The 22,394-nt window shown below is 33.5% G+C and overlaps 1 protein-coding gene across 3 annotated transcripts in view; it reads left to right on the forward strand.

Moving 5' to 3' along the window:
• LOC128675066 (ataxin-2-like) overlaps nucleotides 1-22,394 on the forward strand; it is a 213,729-nt gene that overhangs the window by 88,850 nt on the left and 102,485 nt on the right. The window contains exon 2 of one of the 3 annotated variants that reach the window (XM_053754180.2): nucleotides 4,871-4,979. The exons of the other annotated variants lie outside the window; for them this stretch is intronic. Within the exon in view, the coding sequence (XP_053610155.1) occupies nucleotides 4,904-4,979 (76 nt within the window). The 5' untranslated portion in view covers nucleotides 4,871-4,903. The remainder of the gene's footprint in view (nucleotides 1-4,870; nucleotides 4,980-22,394) is intronic. 3 annotated transcript variants of the gene reach the window in all.

The following is a 22,394-nucleotide window of genomic DNA, read 5'->3' on the forward strand; positions in this document are numbered from 1 at the left end:
ACGTCAGACAGGGAAGCAGAAAATTCACAGCCGAATTTTTTCTTAAAAGCATTATGTATTACAAGCATTCTTGCATGATTTTTCGTAATACATAATGATTTTCGGCTGAAATTTGTCTTAAATAATTGTGTACGTTTGAATGCTTATTTTTCATACTATATTTTTTGCTCACGTCGGTCCCGGTATTTTTTTCTTTTTATTGATATATGGTTTAAGCGGAGTTTTGTGTCTAGTATAGATTTAGTGTATAGGAACACATGTCGTAATTAATACCCCCGAAAATATATCATTAATGAAAATATAAGCAATTAAGGTTTCGTTTTCACTAGAGATGTACGAGGATGCGTAGCGAGTATGTGTTTTTGAAGAACCAATAAAATTGCTTCATTTACACAGCTCTGATGGACACGGCTTTGCGGCGCTCCGCTAGGTAAAATGAAGCGATTATATTGGTACTTCAAAAACACATCCCTCGCTACGCATCCTCGCATATCTACGGTTGGCTCACAGCTTTAAGAATGGAAAGAATGCTCATGTCGAGGACCTTGCGCTTGAGACAAATTTAAATATATTTGTTTCGAGGAAAATGATATATTTATGAATTATCGATTATACTAAAGATGTTACTATCATTTTATAAAATGCGATTTGAGCAGAAAAAGGAAAAGAATTGAATGTGACATAATGCAACAGATGGCGGTGCGGTGGCCGGTGGCCGCCGGCCGTCGTAATTGGCACCGCTTTCTACACAGACATTGTTTACGGAGTCATGTGGGTTACTATCGACGTTATTATACACAGGGTGATTTATTTTATTCCAGTAATTACATTTAATACTGAACGCATCATGAAAACACGCTGAAGATACTATGTAATAATATATGTATATGATTGGGATCGTCCTTGTTGCTGATTCCAATAATAATATATTAATTTTAACAGTTATAACTGATGATAATAAATAAAATTATGAAATTATAGCAAAAAATACTCTCAAGAAAGTCACTATTCAATGGAAAAGTAAAATACGTTAAAATGTAATAACCCATTTGAGAGATATGATATCATAGATAAACATACAGACACATACGTCCCCTCAAAAATTTTCGTACAGGGCCAATTTTCATCGGATTTTGTTTCTAGTCAATATTTTTCTTGATAAAATGGAATAAATCATCATCAGGATTAGGTCGTAAAGAGAGTAAGAGTTTTTGCGAAGCAAGTGGAAACATCTTGAGAAATATTTATGAAAGGAATAATGAGTTACTTATTGATAATTTTTTGTTAAGCATGGGATACATTATTTAATAAAAACGCGGCCTTCGGTTTTGTACGCAACTCTTGGCTCTGTCTACCCCTTAAGAGATAATGACATCATACTGTATATGTATCTATAAATAGTAACTAGAGTGTAATTCAAATTAATTTGACATGATTAGAAATCTGCATAACATAAAGCATTACAGCTATAGATATTAAAAGTGAACATTTAACAACCTTAAGAACCCTTTTTGTTACAGATCAATTCCTTTTAAAGCTTACTATTCACTAAACTATCTATAAGTGTAGTAAAAAGGTAAATACGAATTGCAAGACATGATATAAATTATCTAAAGAGATTATTATATCTATGATCAATACGTATTTACAATTTTTGTAACACTTTGCTACAGTTAATTTATCGGATAGACCAATAAACCTGCCCAGAGCACTTTATAGTTTATTACGCTGTTTTATTGGCTATTACTGAATTTATAATATCGTAACACTATGTTAGTATGTCTATGATGTTGCTATATATTGTATTAAGCTTTAGACATACGAAGAATTTGAAATGTCATTTGAATGTGTTTAAATTTTCTTCTAAAGTTTGCACCGCACTATCTTCGCTGTGTATGTACACTTTAGGTCTTTAACAAATGCTTTTTTAATAAAAGTGCTGAGGAATAAAAAATATATTACGTGACTCAGTGAGCACGTCGTATTGAATTTGAAAAGAATTTTTATTTTTATTTTGTTAGTTACCCAACTAACAAAATAAAAATAAAAATTCATTTCTCAAACCAAGGTTGGCTTTCTGTAATTAATCTTTGACATCTATCTATAGTGTTGATCTAAGCCATGTCATAAAGGGCAATTTTTTGTTCAAAACTGAACTTGAGTGGAGATATTTTTCAGTAAGTTTAAAAAAAATATGTTTTTCCGATTGATTTTATCTTAACTACTGGAACAACCGTTACTGAACCGATATCCTTAGAAAACCGAGTTTATAACGGTAGATTTTCTATTCACAATAAAAAAATACCGTCCTGTAACGTGTCGATGTCACTGGTTCGCGTGTCTTCTCTAATGGCTGCTCGGAAAAAAGCCTCAATTGCAAGCAATTGACGAGAGCACCCGACTTTACGATCATTGGCGCACGATCGCGCCACCTGGTGGCGCTAGGGTTGCCACATAAAAAAAATATTATTCATACTCATTTATTTGCCAACTATGTGCACGATAGCGGTCGTAAAATTATTACATAATTACTTATAACTTAGTTACCTTCTACAGGTATTATTTATTTAAAACATGGTATTTTGGAAGCCAAAGATAATTTATTTACAAAAACATGAGCATTATTTAAAATGTGGTATTAAATAAAAACTTAATACCCGTGACGATAGTTCCCAAATCCTATAATTTTAGGATCTTGAAAGCAAGCGTGAGCAAACATTTTTTGAACTTGCGTGTGAACACCTCGAACTCATCGATATGAAATGCACTCAAAACAATAAAAATAAACAAAATACTCCATTTTGTGTAAGAATGTTTAAGAGAATCTGATGCGTGTGAACAAATAAAATTACTAGCCAATAGGAAACCCTTGGACCAGCAGTAGCAGTAGTATATACGGTAAAATAGCTCAATATTAATTAGGTTAAGCTCATCATCAATCAGCTAAAATATGTAGATTTTTAAAGGTATATGAACAACATGGGCTTACCACAACACTTCATGTGGCAATTGGGTGATTTTATCGTTTTTTATTGTATTGGTAGGACAAACAAATATAATGCATTACCTACATTTAAGAAGCTGGATTATGGTTCTGTTCTTAAGTTATTACTATTTCTTTCGAGTTTAAAGGAAACAAAACAAGGTAAAAATAATAAATTTATCAATGTCATATTTATTCTATTTTCAAAAAAAGTGCAAAGTCATTTGAATACTTTTTTCAATTTTAAAACAATGCCAAATTATATTAACAAGTGAACAATTAAGCTGTCGTCTATATTTAACTTGCAAACCTTGTAACCGTTTAGTCCTATACTTCCTACTACACTGAAGGATAGTCATTAATCTTATTATTTACTCTAATTAATAAATAAATATTATTAAGTGATTAATTGTGATCAAATCATTTATCGAAATCAATACTTCTTCACGATTTTTGTATTCCAATGCTAATCTATTTATTTTACTCGATAGGCATTTGACAGGCAAACTGCAGTGACATCCCTCACCTGGCCTGATACCAGGTGAGGAATGTCACTGCTATCGAATAAATTTAACAAAAAAATGTTATTCGATTTAAATGTTTTTAATTTTGGTCACCTTATAAAGTATCCTTCCTTACAGTTAATACCATTATAGTAAAAATGATTATAATTTTTTATAGCATTACAGCCCTAAATCCAAAGAGAACACGGCCCGCGGGCATAGACACGGCGCGGGCGCGGCGCGTGCAATGCGAACACCAAGCGGCCGCGCAAATTGGAACGTCTCTGCCTGTTTAAATTTGATAGTTGTCACGGAAACCACGATTGGCTGACGCGCGAAAGGAAAATGGGAAATTGAATTCTGATTTCGAATTTAAACTAATACGGTTCGAATTGACATGAATTATGGGCTGTACTCATTTAATATCGCACCACAAGGAAAATAATTTCGAATCGATTCGAATAATTTCGATTCGAAATGTTAAAGAAATCACTTCTATATTCCATCATTTTTATGAGCAGCTTTTCTAAATGATTTTATATCCTTTTGGACCCGCAAAACATATTTGTTAAATATTATCTTTATAATAAATTAACTAAATTTCATCTTCTATAATTAGAAAATGTATGATTTTATTAAATTATATATACGTAAGTAGTTATGCAAAAACATTACAAAAAGAAAGGAAACTTCTTCTATAAAAATACGATTATTCCTCACACTTACACGGTTCTGTATTTAGACTATAATAAGTAAGTTTAACGCTAACAATGTTTAACAAAAAATAGTTTATCTATAAACCTGATCCCAGCATCCGACGGAGCCGCTGAACCGTAAAAGATCGATTTCTCGCGAACGACCGTTCCGGTTTTCCCGCACCCAATTGTAAATTATCCAAAAACCGTAAAACGTAAAGACAGTTTTTCCCTATCATTTGGATCTGAATACTTTTTAAAGTTTTTATAACGCGTTTCGGATCGCTTGTGGTGCATGTTTGAATTTTTAAGTCAAAATTGAATGGATTGACACAGCTTACTTTAAACAAATATAAGATAATAATCTTACTATCACAAATCATATTTGTTAATATCTAAATTTTCACGGTTCACAAAATTTACAAAAATATAAAAAGAAAATGTGAACTTGTAACAAATTATTCATTCATGCGTATTTATTGGAACTTAAAATAATTATTATGTGTAGTAAATTCAGTACGTGACAACGTGACGGAAAAGAACAATATATTTTAGTCTCCTAATTAGCTTAAATTTCGTTCTTGCCCAATATATTCATCATAACAAACCTTTCATCGCACGTTATCATAACGACCCTATTGACAACCCTATATACAGTCACCGTTCCTTCATCATGTTCATTCATCCAGGGCTGCCATGCGGGGCGTGCTCGACCCGCTCTGATGCTCGCCTCCCTGTCCTCCCGTCGCGCCCTGGACGCAGAGACACCAGTCGTCTGGCCCGCATGGTGTTACTCAGGTATCTTCCATTCATTTTAACAGCCCAATCAATTTACATTGCTTAAAACTAAAGACATGTACTAAAGTACTATCAATTTTAATCCGCGATTTTTGATTTGAATCGCCGTAGCTTGCCATGATGGTCCTTCGAGCCGGAATTGAGTTATTAAGTATTTTTTTGGACAAAACTGAGCAATATACATTGATTAGCGGCAACGTTACGTCTAGTGGAGTAAGGGATAACGTCACCAAAGATAATTCATACTCATCATAATTTCATCACGTTATTTCAAATATTCTAACATCTCATTCCTTCACATCTAAATACTACAAATCTGAAAGTATAAAAACTAACAAATCTATAAAGGATTGTAGAATGAAGTTAATTAAATAGCTTTAGTGTATCGACATAATATATATGTCAAATTAATTGCAAATTTGCCACAAATTTACTACTACCGCGGCACAAATTCCATGTTTGCCTTATATTCTATGTCTATGTATATCTGAAAATGTAGTGGGAAAACATATACTTCTCTTCTCTTGTCTCTTTTTTTCTATTGAAAAATAAATTAGGAGGTCGTTGTCATAACCATGGTACAGCCATGGTAAGGTACAACCCTGGTAAGGTATTAAAAAATAAGAGTTTGACAGGAATAAGTTTTAACATTATTAAGTACGGCCACATTCTTTTGATTTTCAACAAAAATGTCGGGGGGTAAACCCCCATGATAGTAAACTTTCATCTTTTAATACGATCCAGTTCAGCACCTAACTGATCTACATCGCAAATTCGTGCCATCAAGTTAATTTTTAATAATAATTTAATACATTTCAGCTTCCTAAATTGATCTGTGCTGCATTAGAATAGTTCCGTGAAAGTTATACATTACCATAATAACCCATAGATCCGTCCGATACTATAAAATCTTGAATTTTACAACCAAAATTCACATACAATGAAGAGAATAAACTTTTGTCATACAATTTAATAGTTTTGCAAATCATTCTGATAACATTTAAATTTTATTGTTAATAGTGTTGGTATTTGGCAAGGCTATATGATTGAATGTATCTCGTTGGCATAGTGTGATATTTCGCACCATATATAAGTAAATTTATTCATACGTTATTGTAACAGTTAAAATTGAATAGAAATTAACTTTTAAAATATTCCTATTGTAATTAGTTACACAGTATATGTTTTGGTTCGTTTTTTAATTTACTTATAACATATCAATAAAAAAAAATCTTCTGTTCTCGAGGTCCAAAGCTCATCGCTCGCATCCCCGTCACATCTCCGGTGTCATTATCAACTGTGATGCCTCGAACCCAAAGGTTTCATAAAAATTCACCTTAAAATTTTGAAGATTTGTTGCTGTGATTTTACGACCGGCCGCCTGCTCTACATCAATCACTTTTGGAAATGCTGTTGTTGCTGTCAAGGCGTTTTAAGACGAGAGAATAGCAGCAGGGCTGGAACCACACACCTCTCTTCTCCATAGATACTCATCCCAAATATCGGCATAGGGTCTGTTCATATGTAAATGGCAATTGTAAATCGTTTTTTGTTATTGGCTAAATAAAGAATTATTATTATTATATCAGATTAGTATAACGTTAAATTCAGCTTTTTGTTATGAAGATAGAAATATTTTTCACTTATTTTATTGGATTGAAAAAAATTGTCACACTTTTAGAGCGTTTGTGTTTTAGTATAAAGTGCAACACTTTCTAGTGATTGGCCGTCACCGTTCATTTACGCAGAGTAAAGGTATAAAGTGGCCGCATTGGTGTGTAATGCTGCCAATATATTGCCTGTTAGAAGCTCGTAATTGTCAAATTACTAAAAATTGGTGAAAGCCGTCCAAATTGGGTGCAATTTGGTTGCGATTTGTTTACGTTAAACAATTCTGTATCATTAAGGACATGTTTCACCGTTTCGTGAAAAATTATATGTAACATACCGGTGGTGGTCCAGTGGTCAAGACCGTCCGCCTATGATCGAAAGGTCCCAGGTTAGAATCATACTCGTGCCACATGAGTTTGTATAACAATCTAACTCATGTTTAGTAGTTGTCATAGACCACAATTTGCTTCCAGCGAAGGAAAAGGTCGTGAGGAAACTTGCACTCTATTTGATAAATTGATGACCTAGATGTGAAATGGAGAAGGCAACGCCAAACCTCTCCATTAATTTTCAAGAGGTCGTTTCATGTTTCATTCCACGTAACGACCACGACGGTCAGCCATGAAGAATACTCGTATAACGACTATAACGCAGAGGTATGTCAAATACCATTGACGCGCAAAGAAGAAGAGAAAAGATATATTATTTTGAGCCGATGCGGTGACTCTGTTTCCTCCGTATACGATATCGACGTGACTTTCAATACAATATACTGTTAAATATGTAGCACTTTCAACAGTAAACAACAGGCTATAACAGTAATGATTTACCGATAAAAAGTAAAAACAGTTTTATTTTACAACCAAGAAAAACTCGCTACTGGTCATAAAATGGATCATTGCTTTTCTTTTTTTTAATTACGGAATTTAATAATGATTAACTGGTTATTATTAATAGGTTATGGAGATTATATCAAATTATGGTTAAAACATTGAGGGACTTTTAATTAATATCGAAATTCGATAATATATTTCAAAGCATTAGAGTACCTATATGTTATATACCTACTACAGCTACATATGTATTTTTTTTATGGTAATATTTAATTATAGTAGATAAATGTAAAGGTGGGTTGCTCCGTCAACCTTGACGTTAACTTTAACGTAAAGTACCCCATTTTGTCTAAACGTCAGCGGCACGTTAGCGTCAACGTAAAAGTGTGCGTTTATGTCTTTTGGTCGAACAAAATTTATTTTCATACATCTAATTTTTTACCCCATATAATTATAGGTACTATATTTTTATTGTATGTACTGTTTTTGTAATTGAATCACCATCATATCGAATGTGTTATTGCTAACACTGGTGTCAGATTTTATTCAAGTCGCCTAAAGGCATATGACATGATTTTTACGACTACTTACCGCCATCTAGTGGCAGGTAGTCGCATACACACTAGTGAACTAAACTGTCCACCAGTGTGCAGATTTCCTCACGATCTTTTCCTTCACCGGAAGCAAGTGGTGGTCTATGAAAACTGATATGGCACGAGTAGGATACGAACCTGAGACCTTTCGATCCACAGGCTCATGATTAAGACGCCCGTCTTAACCATTACACCACCACCGCTACCAATTGTATAATTCGAATAGACTAAACCTATATATAGAATAGAATAAGCCCAGTAGGATAACAAAGAAAAAGATCCGGGTTGCCCTTCTCTCTCACCTCTATTTTGCTAATCTTAATTCGAATTTTACACGAACAAGTCCATTTAATTTATTTATACGTTCGCATAATAAAACTATACATAACTGGGCCCACTAATGAACAGAGCTATGCCCAGTTAGGGGCCTATTTGAATAAGGTCTGCACTTTGTTAAACAAGGCTCTTGGCACGGTTGCGTTAGTCCTATATCCACATTGGGCGAGAAGCAAGCGAGTGAAAAATTCCGGAAAATTATTTCGACTAATAAATTTCTATATTTTCTACGTAATTATGAATATACATATATGTATGTATTTGTGGGAATAATCAGAGGTTATATATAAAATCACGGCAGAATGTTCAAAATTTAAAAGTTTTTTTTACGCCAACCCCGGGCTTCGTGATGATGAGATATGTATTCGAGATATGTGGTGAACAAACACCTGATCAAGCTTTCACCTGGCTCTGGTAGCAGGAATTAGTAGCAGTATTGAAAAGCGGAGCATTGGTTCAGAACAAGCGACAAAAATACACAATCACGTTTTTTTGGGAAGAAATCTATGGCGACGCAGTGTTTTGTGTGTGTGTGTGTGTGTGTCATTATATCATTAAAACCTTATTTTTTACATACTTAGTCATTCGGGGTTTGATGTTTGAAAAATATAGTAACCTAAGTATGTCAAAATCGGTTCAGCGGTTTAGCCTTGAGAGCGTAATAGACAGACTTTCGCATTTATAATATTAGTATCGAAAATGCTCATTCAACAAAAACAAACAATAAATAATATAGAATACTTAAAATCGACCAGCTTGAAGAAATCCTAATGAAATGAAGTTAAATGGCGAATGAATAACATTAATATTTTCTGTATCAGCCAATGACCATAATCTGTTTATAAATCTATTTTATTATTTCATTATAATTTTAATCGAAAACTGTACAGACGTCTGACTCAACAATGTGGCTGTTTATGTAATCTTTCTTCTTATATGGTACTAGATGTTGCCCGGGACATTGCTCCCGTGGGAATTTTGATGTAAAATTTTTTGATGTAAGCCTGTAGCAATCTTGGATAATGTATCTTTCTAATGGTGAAAGAATTTTTAAAATCGTAGTTTCGGAGATTATTCACCTCAAACATATAAACTAACCAACGCTTACCTCTTTATAATGATAGTATAGATTTTAATTTTTTTTTAATGGCTTTTTCTCGCAACTTCAAACGTGCGTGAAACTGCAGTTTTTTTCGTTACTAATGTATATTTGGAAATCTCTTAGTGTTTGTAATTACATTGGATTTAGGTATTTTGGGAAATCTTCTCTTAGTGTTGGTAACTACGTTGTCTGTCAATAAACTACGGAGAAAAATTACTGAAGAATTGGAATATATTAATTTATATCTACCAATCTACACTTTATCTAATTCACTGCACGGCACATTTTTTGTGATTTCAAAATTTTTAATCTAGATCTACCAACATACTAAACTAAACTAACAACTCTAACAAACATATTACTATTCTCACCGTGAAGTAACCTACACACTGATTGACAGTTAGAGTGTTTATGCGACTACTTGCCACGTAGATGTCAGAGGCCTTTAGACGACTTGAATAAAATCTGACACCAGTGTCAGTAATAAATAACTCTCGAAAAGTAAGTAAGAACTACGAAATACAATCATAATTAAGGAAATTAAAAAAAACGAGGTACATATTCACATTACACCTAACGAACATTAAATAGATCTATTAATATAACACTTAGCATTCGCAATCCAGCGTAGGTGGACCACGCCTTATGACTGGCTTTACGCCCAGTATTTGTCCAGATTTTGCCCAAAAAATAGTCTGATAAATAGGTTTACTATATTCAAAATTCAAAATTCTATCGTTGGAAATGCCAAGTCAATATATTTTCCATCCATCGACATATTTTTTTATTTACTAGTTAACTTAAAATTCATAGCTTAATTTTAGCCTTGTTATGTTTGGCTTGGTTTACGCACTGAGCTTGTTGCACTGATTTCTATTATTTTATCGTGTGTGAAAATATATATTATTATAAATTATATTTGGTAACATTTTTCGTGAATACAGTTCCTGTCATAAAATAGGACCCCTTCACAACCTTCGATTTTGTACGAAGTATCACAGACTGAGGGATGCAACAACAGCATCCCTAAACATGGCGGCAGGTGGCCGGTAAGATAGAAGCTGAGTCTCAAAAATTTTTATAATTAATTTTTACCGCGTACCCCGGACTTCAGATGTTGTACATTCGCGAATGAAACCGAGGACTTGTAAATATATAGTTAGATAGGTTTATGTTCAGATTTCTTCTTTTTTTAACCTTGAACAGAAGGAGAAAGATGTGAAATGTCAAACAGTGTGATGTAAATAAAAAGAATAAACTATTTCACAATCCAAACACGTTATATTTATTGATCATTATTCAGTTACAGCCAATAAATCGGATCATTGTACGTACGTTTTACGGTGCCAGTTGAGAGGTCGTTAAAATAACATAACGAATAACGATATAATTAACTGTTAACCGTTGAACGTTACTCCGCTTTCCTGGTATTGGTATCCGGATAATTTTAGAATGCAAATTGCAATTGGTAAATTATATTATTTTTTGGTTGTTCAACAAATTCTCCGGGTACGTATTATTAAATTTAAATAAAATTATTTGGTTTTGATAATTTCAGGTAGATTTATATAAAAAACTTCCTTTTTTGTAAAAACTGTAGTTTGACAAAACAAAAGTGTGGCATTTTTGACTTGATACATGCCTTCTCCGACAGCCATGTTGCGACAGTAAAATATAAGTTAACTAACGAACCGCCCAAGCTTCGCACGGGTGTAATATTATGCATTTTGCATGTGCACACAAATATAAACCTTTTTCTATCATTTTAAAAAATCAGCAAAATCCGTAGCATAATTTAGAGATTTAATCATAACATAGGAACAGACAGCGGGAAGTGACTTTATTCACTGTGTAGTGATAGTGATGTATTGATATTCTCTCTACCGCTGACGTAATAATAGACATAGACAGATTGATAAGTACTGCTGTTTAATTGAATAAGAAATTACACAATTAACGAAAATTAAAACAGTAGTAAAATGTCAAACGGTAGGCATATTAATATACTTTTTTGTTTAGAATAAGTTCAATAACTCCTTGAAATAAAAACGCGACTGGTCAATATTTTATTAAGGGTGCGTTAAATCATTTTTACGAGACCTTAGCACATTTGATCGTCAGTGATCGTAAATATATCATTACAAACTGTAAAGTTTAATACATTTAAGAAACTGTCCTTCACTTTCCGCACATATTGTTAAAGTTAATATTGAGAAGGCTTTTAAATTGGAGATACTTCTTATAGATGATAGCAAACTGTCACAATTGAATCCCAGTTCAGCCGACAAGCATACTGTATAACTAAATATAGCCTTCGACTCTAGGCTCTGTCTACCCCGTAATATTCAAAGACGTGATACTATACGTATCTACGTAGAATCTATAACACGAAACCTAAAAATGTATTATAAAAAAATTGCTAACAGAATGCGTCATTTTGCGATTAGCCTCGCTCCGACTTTCACCTAATCGTACGTACGGAGAGTCCGACGCAATTACGATTGCTGCCGATCGAGATATCTTAATTACAAGATGAAATCCAGATCATCAACCTCTAAAACTGCAATCTCGCAGTCAAATGACTGTACAAATTGACTACAATGTCGAATATTAGTGTAGTTAAAACGTAATTGCTACTTGTGAAATTGTAACAGACACTTTTCGTCCAAGCACCGAAAAATATGTCATCCATCTGTATTTATGCCATTTGTATCATACGATAAACGTATACAGAGTTACGAATTTTATAATACCTGCTTTACAGGGTGTAACAAAATACGTGCATTTAATTTTAACTGTGACAACTTAATTTGGCTGATTATGAATTAGGTATGTACTCGACTGATTTGGTACTCCATTTTATTCATAATTCATTAGAATTTAATCAAAAAAACTTAGTTGAAATCCTAACTAATATTATAAATGCGAAAGTAAATTTGTTTGTTACATCTTCACGCTCTGTCTACTCAACCAATCCCTTTGAAATTTTGCAAAATAATAAAACTTAGGCAAAATAATGGCTGGAACTAAGTGGATAGAAACTGCCCAAAACCGAGTGAAATGACAGAAACTGAGGGAGGCCTACACTCTAGTGGTTGAAAATGGCTAAAAAGTAGAAGTAGGACTTAGGAAAATAACAGTTCCCGTGTTAAATTTACGCGGGCGAAGCCGCGGGAAAAAGCTAGTTCTCAAGCCGCACTCGCAGGAGAAATTTTGAAATAGATGACTATATTGAGCATCCATACTATGCTAATATTATAAATGTGAATTTGTGTTTATATGTCCGTCTTTCACGTCAAAACCGAGCAACGGATTGAGGTGATTTTTGGTGAGGAGATAGTTGGAGGTTGGAGAGCTGGAGAGTATCATAGGCTACTTTTTGCCGCAAACGGAGCCGCGAACAACAGCTAGTATTGCTATAAAACATCCTGTATTTGAGATGATGAACAAATTGACATTGGAGAGGTTGCGTCAATAAAAATGTCGCTGACTTTATTTGGGACGCTATAAATTCCAAGTGTTATAGTATCAGTGAAGGCTATTATAGCTTTATCAAACCACACTGAATCGCTTATTTTCCAATGTCTGTATCAGTTTTCTGAACGATATCAGGCTATAGTTACTGTTTTTGGGGTGCCGTCATTTTATGACGCAAATTTTTATATTGCAATATTTTATATTTTTATGAATGGTCAAAATGTTTTATTTTGGAATTTTTGTGTTGACCAAAATTGACCAATAAGAAAAAAATATTTATTGAGTAATAACATGTGTCACATGTTTAACCATTTTATGATCTTCATTACTTTATTTTTGTGATGATCGTTGTTTTTTTTTTTTTGGAGAAATTTTATAGCTACAATAGACAATTAGACATAGGTGCCAGTACGATCAAATCAAAATCAAAAATTAAATAAATTAGACCTCCGCAGGAATACTAATAAACCCTAAAACATATCAAATATAATCGTGCACATCCTAGAACTGCGAGTTCATAAACTGGTCAACATCAACTAGAAACTAACGTTATAATTATAACTGTGTTAACACATTAACGTAACTAGTTATAACCTATAAAGTCCACTATTAACTATCATTTAAATGTATGATGCTGTGTGGCTACTAATTGAAAACTCAATTTTAATGAATATATCGCATGCCGGTAATGTCACAGTTCCTGCAATACCAATGTACAGTCAACGGCACATCAAGTTACTCCGCATGAACCACAATGGCGTGGTAATAGTTTGCAATGAGTTTGGGTAGGTCGATGTGCTGTTGACTTATAGAAATTTGTGTATGTTAAAATACCTGATTAAATTTATTTGTTTTGCTCAATATTTTAAATTGATTCTTGAAAACTTTATTGCTAAACAGTAAAATACTTCTAATCTCCTGTACGAATACTTCTCATTTAATTTTTATCGACATCTTTCACAGGGCCGGATTTAGGCGTATGAAATCCATGGTTTACGTAATAAAATAAATACCGATGTAGTCGATATAGTCGGTTTGTGGCACTATTTTCAAGGCTAGTAAAAAATAAGTAGTCATTTTCGTTTTTAGTTAGAAATAATGATTACATAACCGTCATCCATAAACATGTGATTTTCATGTCATGCTCTGGAATATTAGTTATGTTACTTAGTCTATTTGTTATCTACAATTTTCTTATTCATCAGAACCCATGGACACCTAAATAAGCCCGAAAAATGTAAAGTAAAATATTTGATCAACGCACACCACCATGTTCCAGATGATAATAATAATATATTTTTTTTTTTTGATTCAACTAATACTCTGAATCCGTCTCTGTTTGAATATAATAGAGACTTCGAAGCCGTTATAAAATAGACGACAATGTAGCTTAAGAAGAATTTTATTAGTTATCTATTTTACAAAGCTCTATACGATGTGTCAATGTTATATATTGCTCTCTTAAAAATACAATAAAATCGGATATATGTAAATAGTAACAAGAAGAGCTAGTTTTATGATACTATGGCATTTGAATAGTTCCCACCGTTCCGGTTGTTGTATTCGTATACAATTAATGAAATACTAATGAATAAAATGACAATTATTGGTGGACAAACGGAAATTAACGGATGCAAAAGGAAAAATGTAATAAAAATGATCAAGTTTATAATGATAATTATTAGTAAATTAGTATTTATATGTTCTTTATTTTGACTGCAAACCAAATGGACACAGCCAGTACGATTAAAAGTTTAAATAACTGTTACAGAAACTAAAACAGTGAATCTAGTTTTAACTGAGTCTTATAAATACTTATTTATAATGATAATCAAAATTCTAGTGGGTTTACTGTATTCCTGAGAACAAAGTCATATATATTTATAGCCAATACCATTACAGTGGTTCAATTTAGTCCGATTTCACAGAGTAGAAGAAACGTAGGCTAGATTGGCCAACAGTAATGAGCGGCCATTTGCAAAACACATGGTGTACAATTTAGTGTAATCACGTCAAGTTGGACGCGCGTGTCGGCGACACACGACAGTGACGAAATTCACCAATGACGATGTTGCTGCTTCATTTGATGATGACGAAGAAGGAGAGCACGCTACAAATTTTCATTTATTGAAAACTAGCCGTACCGTACCATCATTACCGTGAAATTCCCACGGGAGTAGTTATTTTTCCGGGATGAAAGGTACCGTATGTCCTTTTCCCTACTTCAAACTACATGTATGCGAAGTTTCTTATTTGTCCACATAAAAGTCTCACAGCTCAAAATTCAAATTTTTCCAATAAAATATTTGATTCGTTTTAAAAACTTATGAGCTATTCTGAAAGTCGGACTAACTAAATGGAGAAAGTACCACCTTTTAAAATATACTTGGAATTCATAACAGGAATAGATATAGCTATAAGGTCAAATTTGTATAAACCTCAACCTTGAATTCCATCTTTCTTTGTCGATGATGTCTTTCTTGAAGATCCATTCAAAAACCATTGAAACAAAACGAGATAGCTGATCAAAGGTGCGAATACCTTCACACTTAGTTCGACACGCGTGGTTACTTCGACGCACGCGCCGACGTCCGTGACAACTAATGGACATAGAAAGTGCCAGTATGATTGTGAAGATTTATATTGTCTCTCTAGTAGGTGGAGCGAACACAATTGTGCATACAAAAAGCGCGGAAAATATTTTTCAAAAGTGATGCTAATAAACTATGCTAAGGTCAAAAAATACTATCAAAAGTATTACTAGTATTTAGGTACTTACTAATACAATTAGTTCGTCTGTTATTTTATTGATATTACTCTTAGTACTACCATCAATCAATCCTCAAAATAAACTTGAAGATATTGCACGCACTCATTCACTCCAGTTTTCTTGTTGAAAATTGTATCTTGTATGTTTTTTTGGTGCAAGAACGTGTTTTTTCTAGGACTGTTAGAAATAATATTCAATTAAATCAAACTTTGTAAATTGAAATCATAAATGAAAAGCAAAAAAGTGTCGTTAGAACCATTTACGAATCGTAGTTAGTATAATCTAAATGCTGACATTAGCTGATTTTTGAGAGATTTCATCGAGACATCCAACATGATGATATTCTTATCCACGCCCATGGATATTCAAGCGATGTTTAGGCTTCCCAGGAATGCTGAGGGGTTAGTGCGGGTTTGACCATTTCATATCTCACCATCGAATCGATTCGAAGTGAGACGCAGTAAACCAATCACATTGCAGTGTGGTTGTCGTTGCGTCACAATGGCGCAATGTGACTTTTTCGTTGCGTCTCACTTCGAATAGATTCGATAATGAGAAGTAAAAAGCAAACCCGCACTTCGCCCTCTGATTACGAATACCATATTTATTTTACCAAGATCCAAGATGGCGCACATATTTTTCCGAAAAAAGTAGTTATGTAAGTCTCTAATCCGAAAAATTGTATACTGCGTCCACAGCTGCGACTCGTTACCTGCGATTAGTCGCGCCCCATCGCGTTGTCGCGCTGACGCATGTAAAATCTCTAGAAATAATCGCGGTGTCAATCCTGCATTAGCCAATAACGAAGCGAGACGGCTTTTCTTGTTTGTGTTTATGATTTCCTAGAGAAAGTCCTAGACCGTCACAAAATGATATACTACTAGCCCGTCTCGGATTCGCTCGGGTAAAACATAGTAAATTATACCCCTAAACCTTCATCTCACTATCTATTAAATAAAACCCACGTCAAAATATATTGCGTAGTTTTAAAGATCTAAGCATACATATGGATAGACAGATAGCGGGAAGCCATTTTATTTTATACTATGTAGTGATAAATAAAAACAAATTACGCACTCTATTTGAAATAATATATTCTGTTTCCGATTATATTGAATTTCATTTTTCATACCGATTTATTTATGTATGTAATGTAGGATATTAAAATATAAACGGTATTAAAGTTTTCCCTCCAGTCGCTTTGGCAAACACAGTTTTAGCAACCAGTTGTCAAAAAATCACACATGTTTCGAAAAATATGCAAAACTAGAGAGTTTTGCATATTTTTCGAAACGTAGAAGCCACACTTAAAAGCTAGTTTACAACAGGTGTTTTATAAAGGCATGCACACACTTGCATAACGCCACGCCACTTCGTAACCTTGTTTCGGTAGCCTCATGTCAGATAATCACTATCATTATCATCTATTTTCTCTCTCTGTCCGACGATTGTTGCTCTTGTCAAATTGTTTTTATTGCTCGTAAGGTGTGTGCACATTGTCTTTTATTGGGTTACGAAAAATAACTGTTACGCGATATTATTATACTACTGGCACGCGATATTTTTTGTCATAAAGTGGAATTGATATAGTGTAGGTGTGGCATTGATTCAATTAACAAAAATTAAGGGAAAACGCTGGATACAAACGTTCAACAATGCTTTTTTTGTTTCTTTTTTCAAGAATAGCGCATAGATAAAATATCGCATGCCAGTAACACTCTTCGTGACTGATAGATAGTTTGTATCTGCTACTACTAATTTGTGTTGATTATGATGTTTCAACACAATGGCAAAAAAATGTTGTGACATCTTGTTGTATGTTCGTACAGTAATTTTGAGTTTCTTTATGTATTTTTTTTAATGCTTAACTGTGTCTTAATCGATTGTTTTTATTTTTTACAGGTAAATGCGGACTTTTGTTATTCCATAAATTAACCGTAAGTCGAAAACAGCTTCACATAAGTATTTTAGTTAAAATAGTTATTTATTCCTATATCAACTTATATATATAATAAAAAATATGTTATCCTATGTAATATGTCCTATATATGTTTTTAAGAACGTCGTTCAGATACATTGATTAAATATAAGTATTTATTGATATTTATTATTTACTCTTAAAAGCCCTGAGTTTTCTCGAGCCCATATAAGAAATAGTTTCGTAGATACATGCAGATAAACGGACCTACAAAGTGACCGCTGCGGTACTATTTGCATATTATCTGAGCTCCAATTAATTTTACAATATATCGATACTAATTGTTTTCAATTTATGCAACCATTTGAATATTGAAAACAAAACTGATACAGAATATTTAAGTTATACAGTGAAACGGGAATTGCAAACGCTCTTTTTTATTTTAGTTTAGAAAGAACTAAAATTAAAGTGAAAGCATTAAACAATTTCGACAAAAAACAATCAAGTTTCTTGATATCTCAATAATAATAATATATCCAAAAGTAAAAATAAATTGGTTAGGTTAGGTTTTTTTATCAGATAATTATGACAACAACAACAGATTAACAGGAGTTAAATTGTTAAATTGGCAGCCATTTTGTTAGAATATTAATTTCACAAAATGGCGGGAGTTCCCGAGACCGCAGCTTCCCACTGTAACGCCATCTTCGCAGCCACAAGACCAAGCAATCAACACGTAATTTGACAATATTACATTGAAATTAAAGTGTACTTAAGCACATTTTATCTACAATCGAATCATTATTTATTGTTTACCTAAATGACATAACTTAATCTTTTCTTAATTATGACATAACCTCCCTTTCATCCTTACATATTATAAAACAAAGACCTCTGCCGCGTCTGTCTGTCTGTTCGCGATAAACTCAATTACTGAACGGATTTCCACTCGGAAAGGGACAAAAAAATCTCACTAGCTCAACAGTTGAAGTAATCAGTTTTGGGAACGGGGGATAAAAATATAGAGCGAAATATAGTTTAAACTTGAAAATGCTCAAGTTTAACTGTGCAAAAAATGCAATGTACGCCATTCTTCTGAACGTCAGCGGCGCGCAGGTTAAAGTTAACGTCAAAATTGACTAGTGCAACTTACCCTAAGTACTTCCCTTCCTGGTACGCTCGTTTTCGTGTAATATTATTTAAATGATAAATACAATAAATAAAAAATAATACAGAACGAATAATAAAATAGAGTTCGCAAAGTCAATAACAAGATTAACATGGTGCCTAATCAGGAAACACCTCGATCGATCGAGATTGAAAACGAACTACTAACGAACGTCGAATTAATCGCAGATCTTTGGAGTCGGCACGCCACGTCACCGGATGTCACGTGACAACGTCACGTTCGTCTGAGATGTAAATTTGTGGAGGACGTATTTTAGCTGTCCTCTCCTAGATCTAATCGCAAAATGGAAACTATTTAAAGTACTTCATGATGGTGTGCAACTAAACGCAACTATTTTTTTACAAATTGCATTTTAAATGTTAGTCATCACATTCTAAAAGATTTTATAGAACTAGCTGATGTCCGCGACTTCATTCGCATGGCCGAACAATTTTTGGTAAGGAGTCAAAATTATTATAAATATATAAATTTAACTGTACGTACAAAGCTTAACGATACCTATACAGAAACTTGCTACTTGCTTTCTTGCTACAGAAGATGCTCATACGACTGAAATATATACTTCCTGGACTGGATTATGACTCTTCTTTAGGTTCCAGATCTTAGACTTTTATACATCAACAGGAAATGCTCATCAGGCTGGACATCTTTTGTTAAGGCGTCATTTCTATATTTCCTATAGTTTCGCTGAACCATCATGGGTCTGCATACTGTTTTATTAAATGTATTGATTGATTACTGTCACACACAAATAATTTACTCTTTACCATATATAAGTTCCTTTGTCCTTATTAATTCTACGGTCTATTTACTTCCAGTAAAAACAGATTTTTCTTGACAATTTACAAACCGAACTTTCGTGTAGTGTTTTTGTATACAGAATAAAACGTCTACTCATGTGGTCATAAAGGAAGGAATGAATGAATGAATGAATGAATGAATGAAGGAATGAATGAATGAATGAATGAATGAATGAATGAATGAATGAATGAATGAATGAATGAATGAATGAAATTGGCAAGTAACAAGGACTCAACCTTTTTCTTAGTTTATGGTGTAATAAAATAATAATAAATAAAGGTCTCAAGGGCAGTTCATAGATAAACGTTTGAGAGTTTAGAAACTAATCATATTTTAGCATACCTATTGATTTTGCAACTTATTTGATACAAGAAAAAAGTTAAAGAAGTTAAATTCATACACGAGAAATCAAGTTGGGCCATGTAAATACGTCTATTGATAAAACGCATTGACTAGCCAGTCATTTTATTATAGAAATTCTATTTATCTTTAACCTGACGTTTACAACTCCCATTAATCTGGTAAATAAACTTTATTTCCTATAACATGAATTTGAGGTAAGCTTGCGCTTAAATCACTTACAAAGACTATTCGACGACATGTTATATAGTGATAATCAAAACAGTTTTAAGATTTATCAACCATTCATTGATGCATTTACGACAGTATTTCATAAATACCTATACTGAAAACAGCAATGGATATATTAAATTCGGCTTTCTCCAAGTTTCAGACTGGCTTGGCAAGTAATTTATAGATATGTATTCACATTGTGAAAATATATAAAGACCCTTTAAAGCAAATAATATTTTGGTATTACCGTCGTTATGAAGTGAACATAAATCATATATGTATTTGATATTATATTGTGATATATTACGGACAGACATACATGGGGAAATAGTTAACTTTAACTTGTATAAAGTTGGCATGTTAACGTGTAAGTATGTCATAAATTGTGTTAAGTATTTAATATTGAAAATTTGTAAGGGTCGTGGCAAGTCGTTACTACAGTCGCAGAGGAGATAGGTACAATAAGTTTGCACGTTCAAAGGGCAGTAAATAATAATCGGCCAAGTGCGAGTCGGACTTGCGTACGAAGGGTACCGTTCCATTATCTATAAAAATTAGCAAAATAAATATACATATTTATTTTCTTACATACATTTTTTATATCTGTTGTTTAGTTAATGAGATGGTGATAGACGGACAAACAGACAGACAGTATTAATAAAGGTAGGACCGTTTTGCACCCGAACGGAACCCTAAAAACGCAGTAACAACATTATTATATGGTGTCCGGTCTACTAATAGACTATACTAAGATTTTATAAATGGGGAAGACTGTCTGTCCGACTATCTGTTCACTTTCACACTTAAATCGAATTGTGTATGCAGCTAGCCTGCGAACTTAAATCGATCAATTAATTATCAATTAAGCTATTTCTTTTTCTACCTTCAGAGACCAAAAATGGTGGTTAAAGTTTGTACGGTAATCGCCCCCGATACTAGCTTTGGGGGGCAATAATAACTTATAAAAGTCGAAGCCCAAAGCGCGGTCTAGATGCGTTTTGGTACGCCTCATCCGTGTGATTAAAAACGTCCATGCACAAAACGGGACTAGACCCAAAGAGCAGCTAGAAACAAATATTTGCAAAATTGTACGATCCAGCCATAAATTATTACAATGCGTTTTCTCCGAACAGCTTTGCATTTATGTAGCAGCTTGCTCTGTCAATAAGCTGAGCCTTCATGTGCCAGGCGACTTGTAAAGAGCCTGCGCTATGTAAATACAACAAGATGGATTGTCGAGGGAGAAAATGGAATAATATTACATGTTCTTGTGTGATCTGGAGCGTCCATGATTGATGAAAATAAGTGAAAATTTTGATTTGGACCAAGTAATTAAGCATATGACATCCAGAAGTCATTCAAGTCGGAAGAGAGCAAGCATGAAATGAACTTATAACATTAATAAATAGAAGTCTATTTATTAATGTTGTCTATTTATTTGTATGACTTGATTTATAAGTATAAATGCTTACTATATTAGTTAATGTTAGTTAATCAAAATGCTTTAAATAACTGGTTCTCTCTCTCTCTTTTTTCTCTGTCCTTCTCATCCACGCATGTTCCCAATTGCATTCGGGGTTGTGATGCCGCGAAGCCCGGGGTCCCTTGATAATTTTTAAGATGTTACAATTTGCCACCTGTCTGATGTCAACCCACTTTGGGAAAGCTATTTTTGCTTTTAAGACACATAATTTTTTTTGCGACTAAGGCACATAAAGCCTTGGTAACTATACCAAGGCTTTAGTCGCCTCGTATGATTTCCACGAGAGGATATGGAATGGTCTTATTCTAGGGCGCGACCACACACCATTCTGTCTCTCTCTTATTTGAGCAATTTCTCGAATGCTTTTTCATACAAGTAGCTCAGGGCCCACGGTCCGCCTTAAATTATTATATCTTCAGCTTAATTATTATATTATTTGTTTTTATCTGCGAAAATATATATTCCAGAATATCAAGTAACTGTCGCTAAAGATCGCCGTGAATTCCTACAAAATATCAAGATTTCAGATAAACAAATGAGGATACGCTACATTTATTTAAATGGCGGCAAAACATAACTCTTCCGAAAAACATTCGCCCAAGTAATCCGTATTTTCTTCGATTGCGATCTCACACGTCTCTCGTACAAATTGGATTAAATTCCGACAAGTGATTAAATGATAAATGTCCGACATTTAAGGACATTTAAGAAGATAATAATTTCGGATGT

The sequence above is a fragment of the Plodia interpunctella genome, chromosome 13 (assembly GCF_027563975.2).
Source record: "Plodia interpunctella isolate USDA-ARS_2022_Savannah chromosome 13, ilPloInte3.2, whole genome shotgun sequence".
NCBI classification, from domain to species: domain Eukaryota; kingdom Metazoa; phylum Arthropoda; class Insecta; order Lepidoptera; family Pyralidae; genus Plodia; species Plodia interpunctella.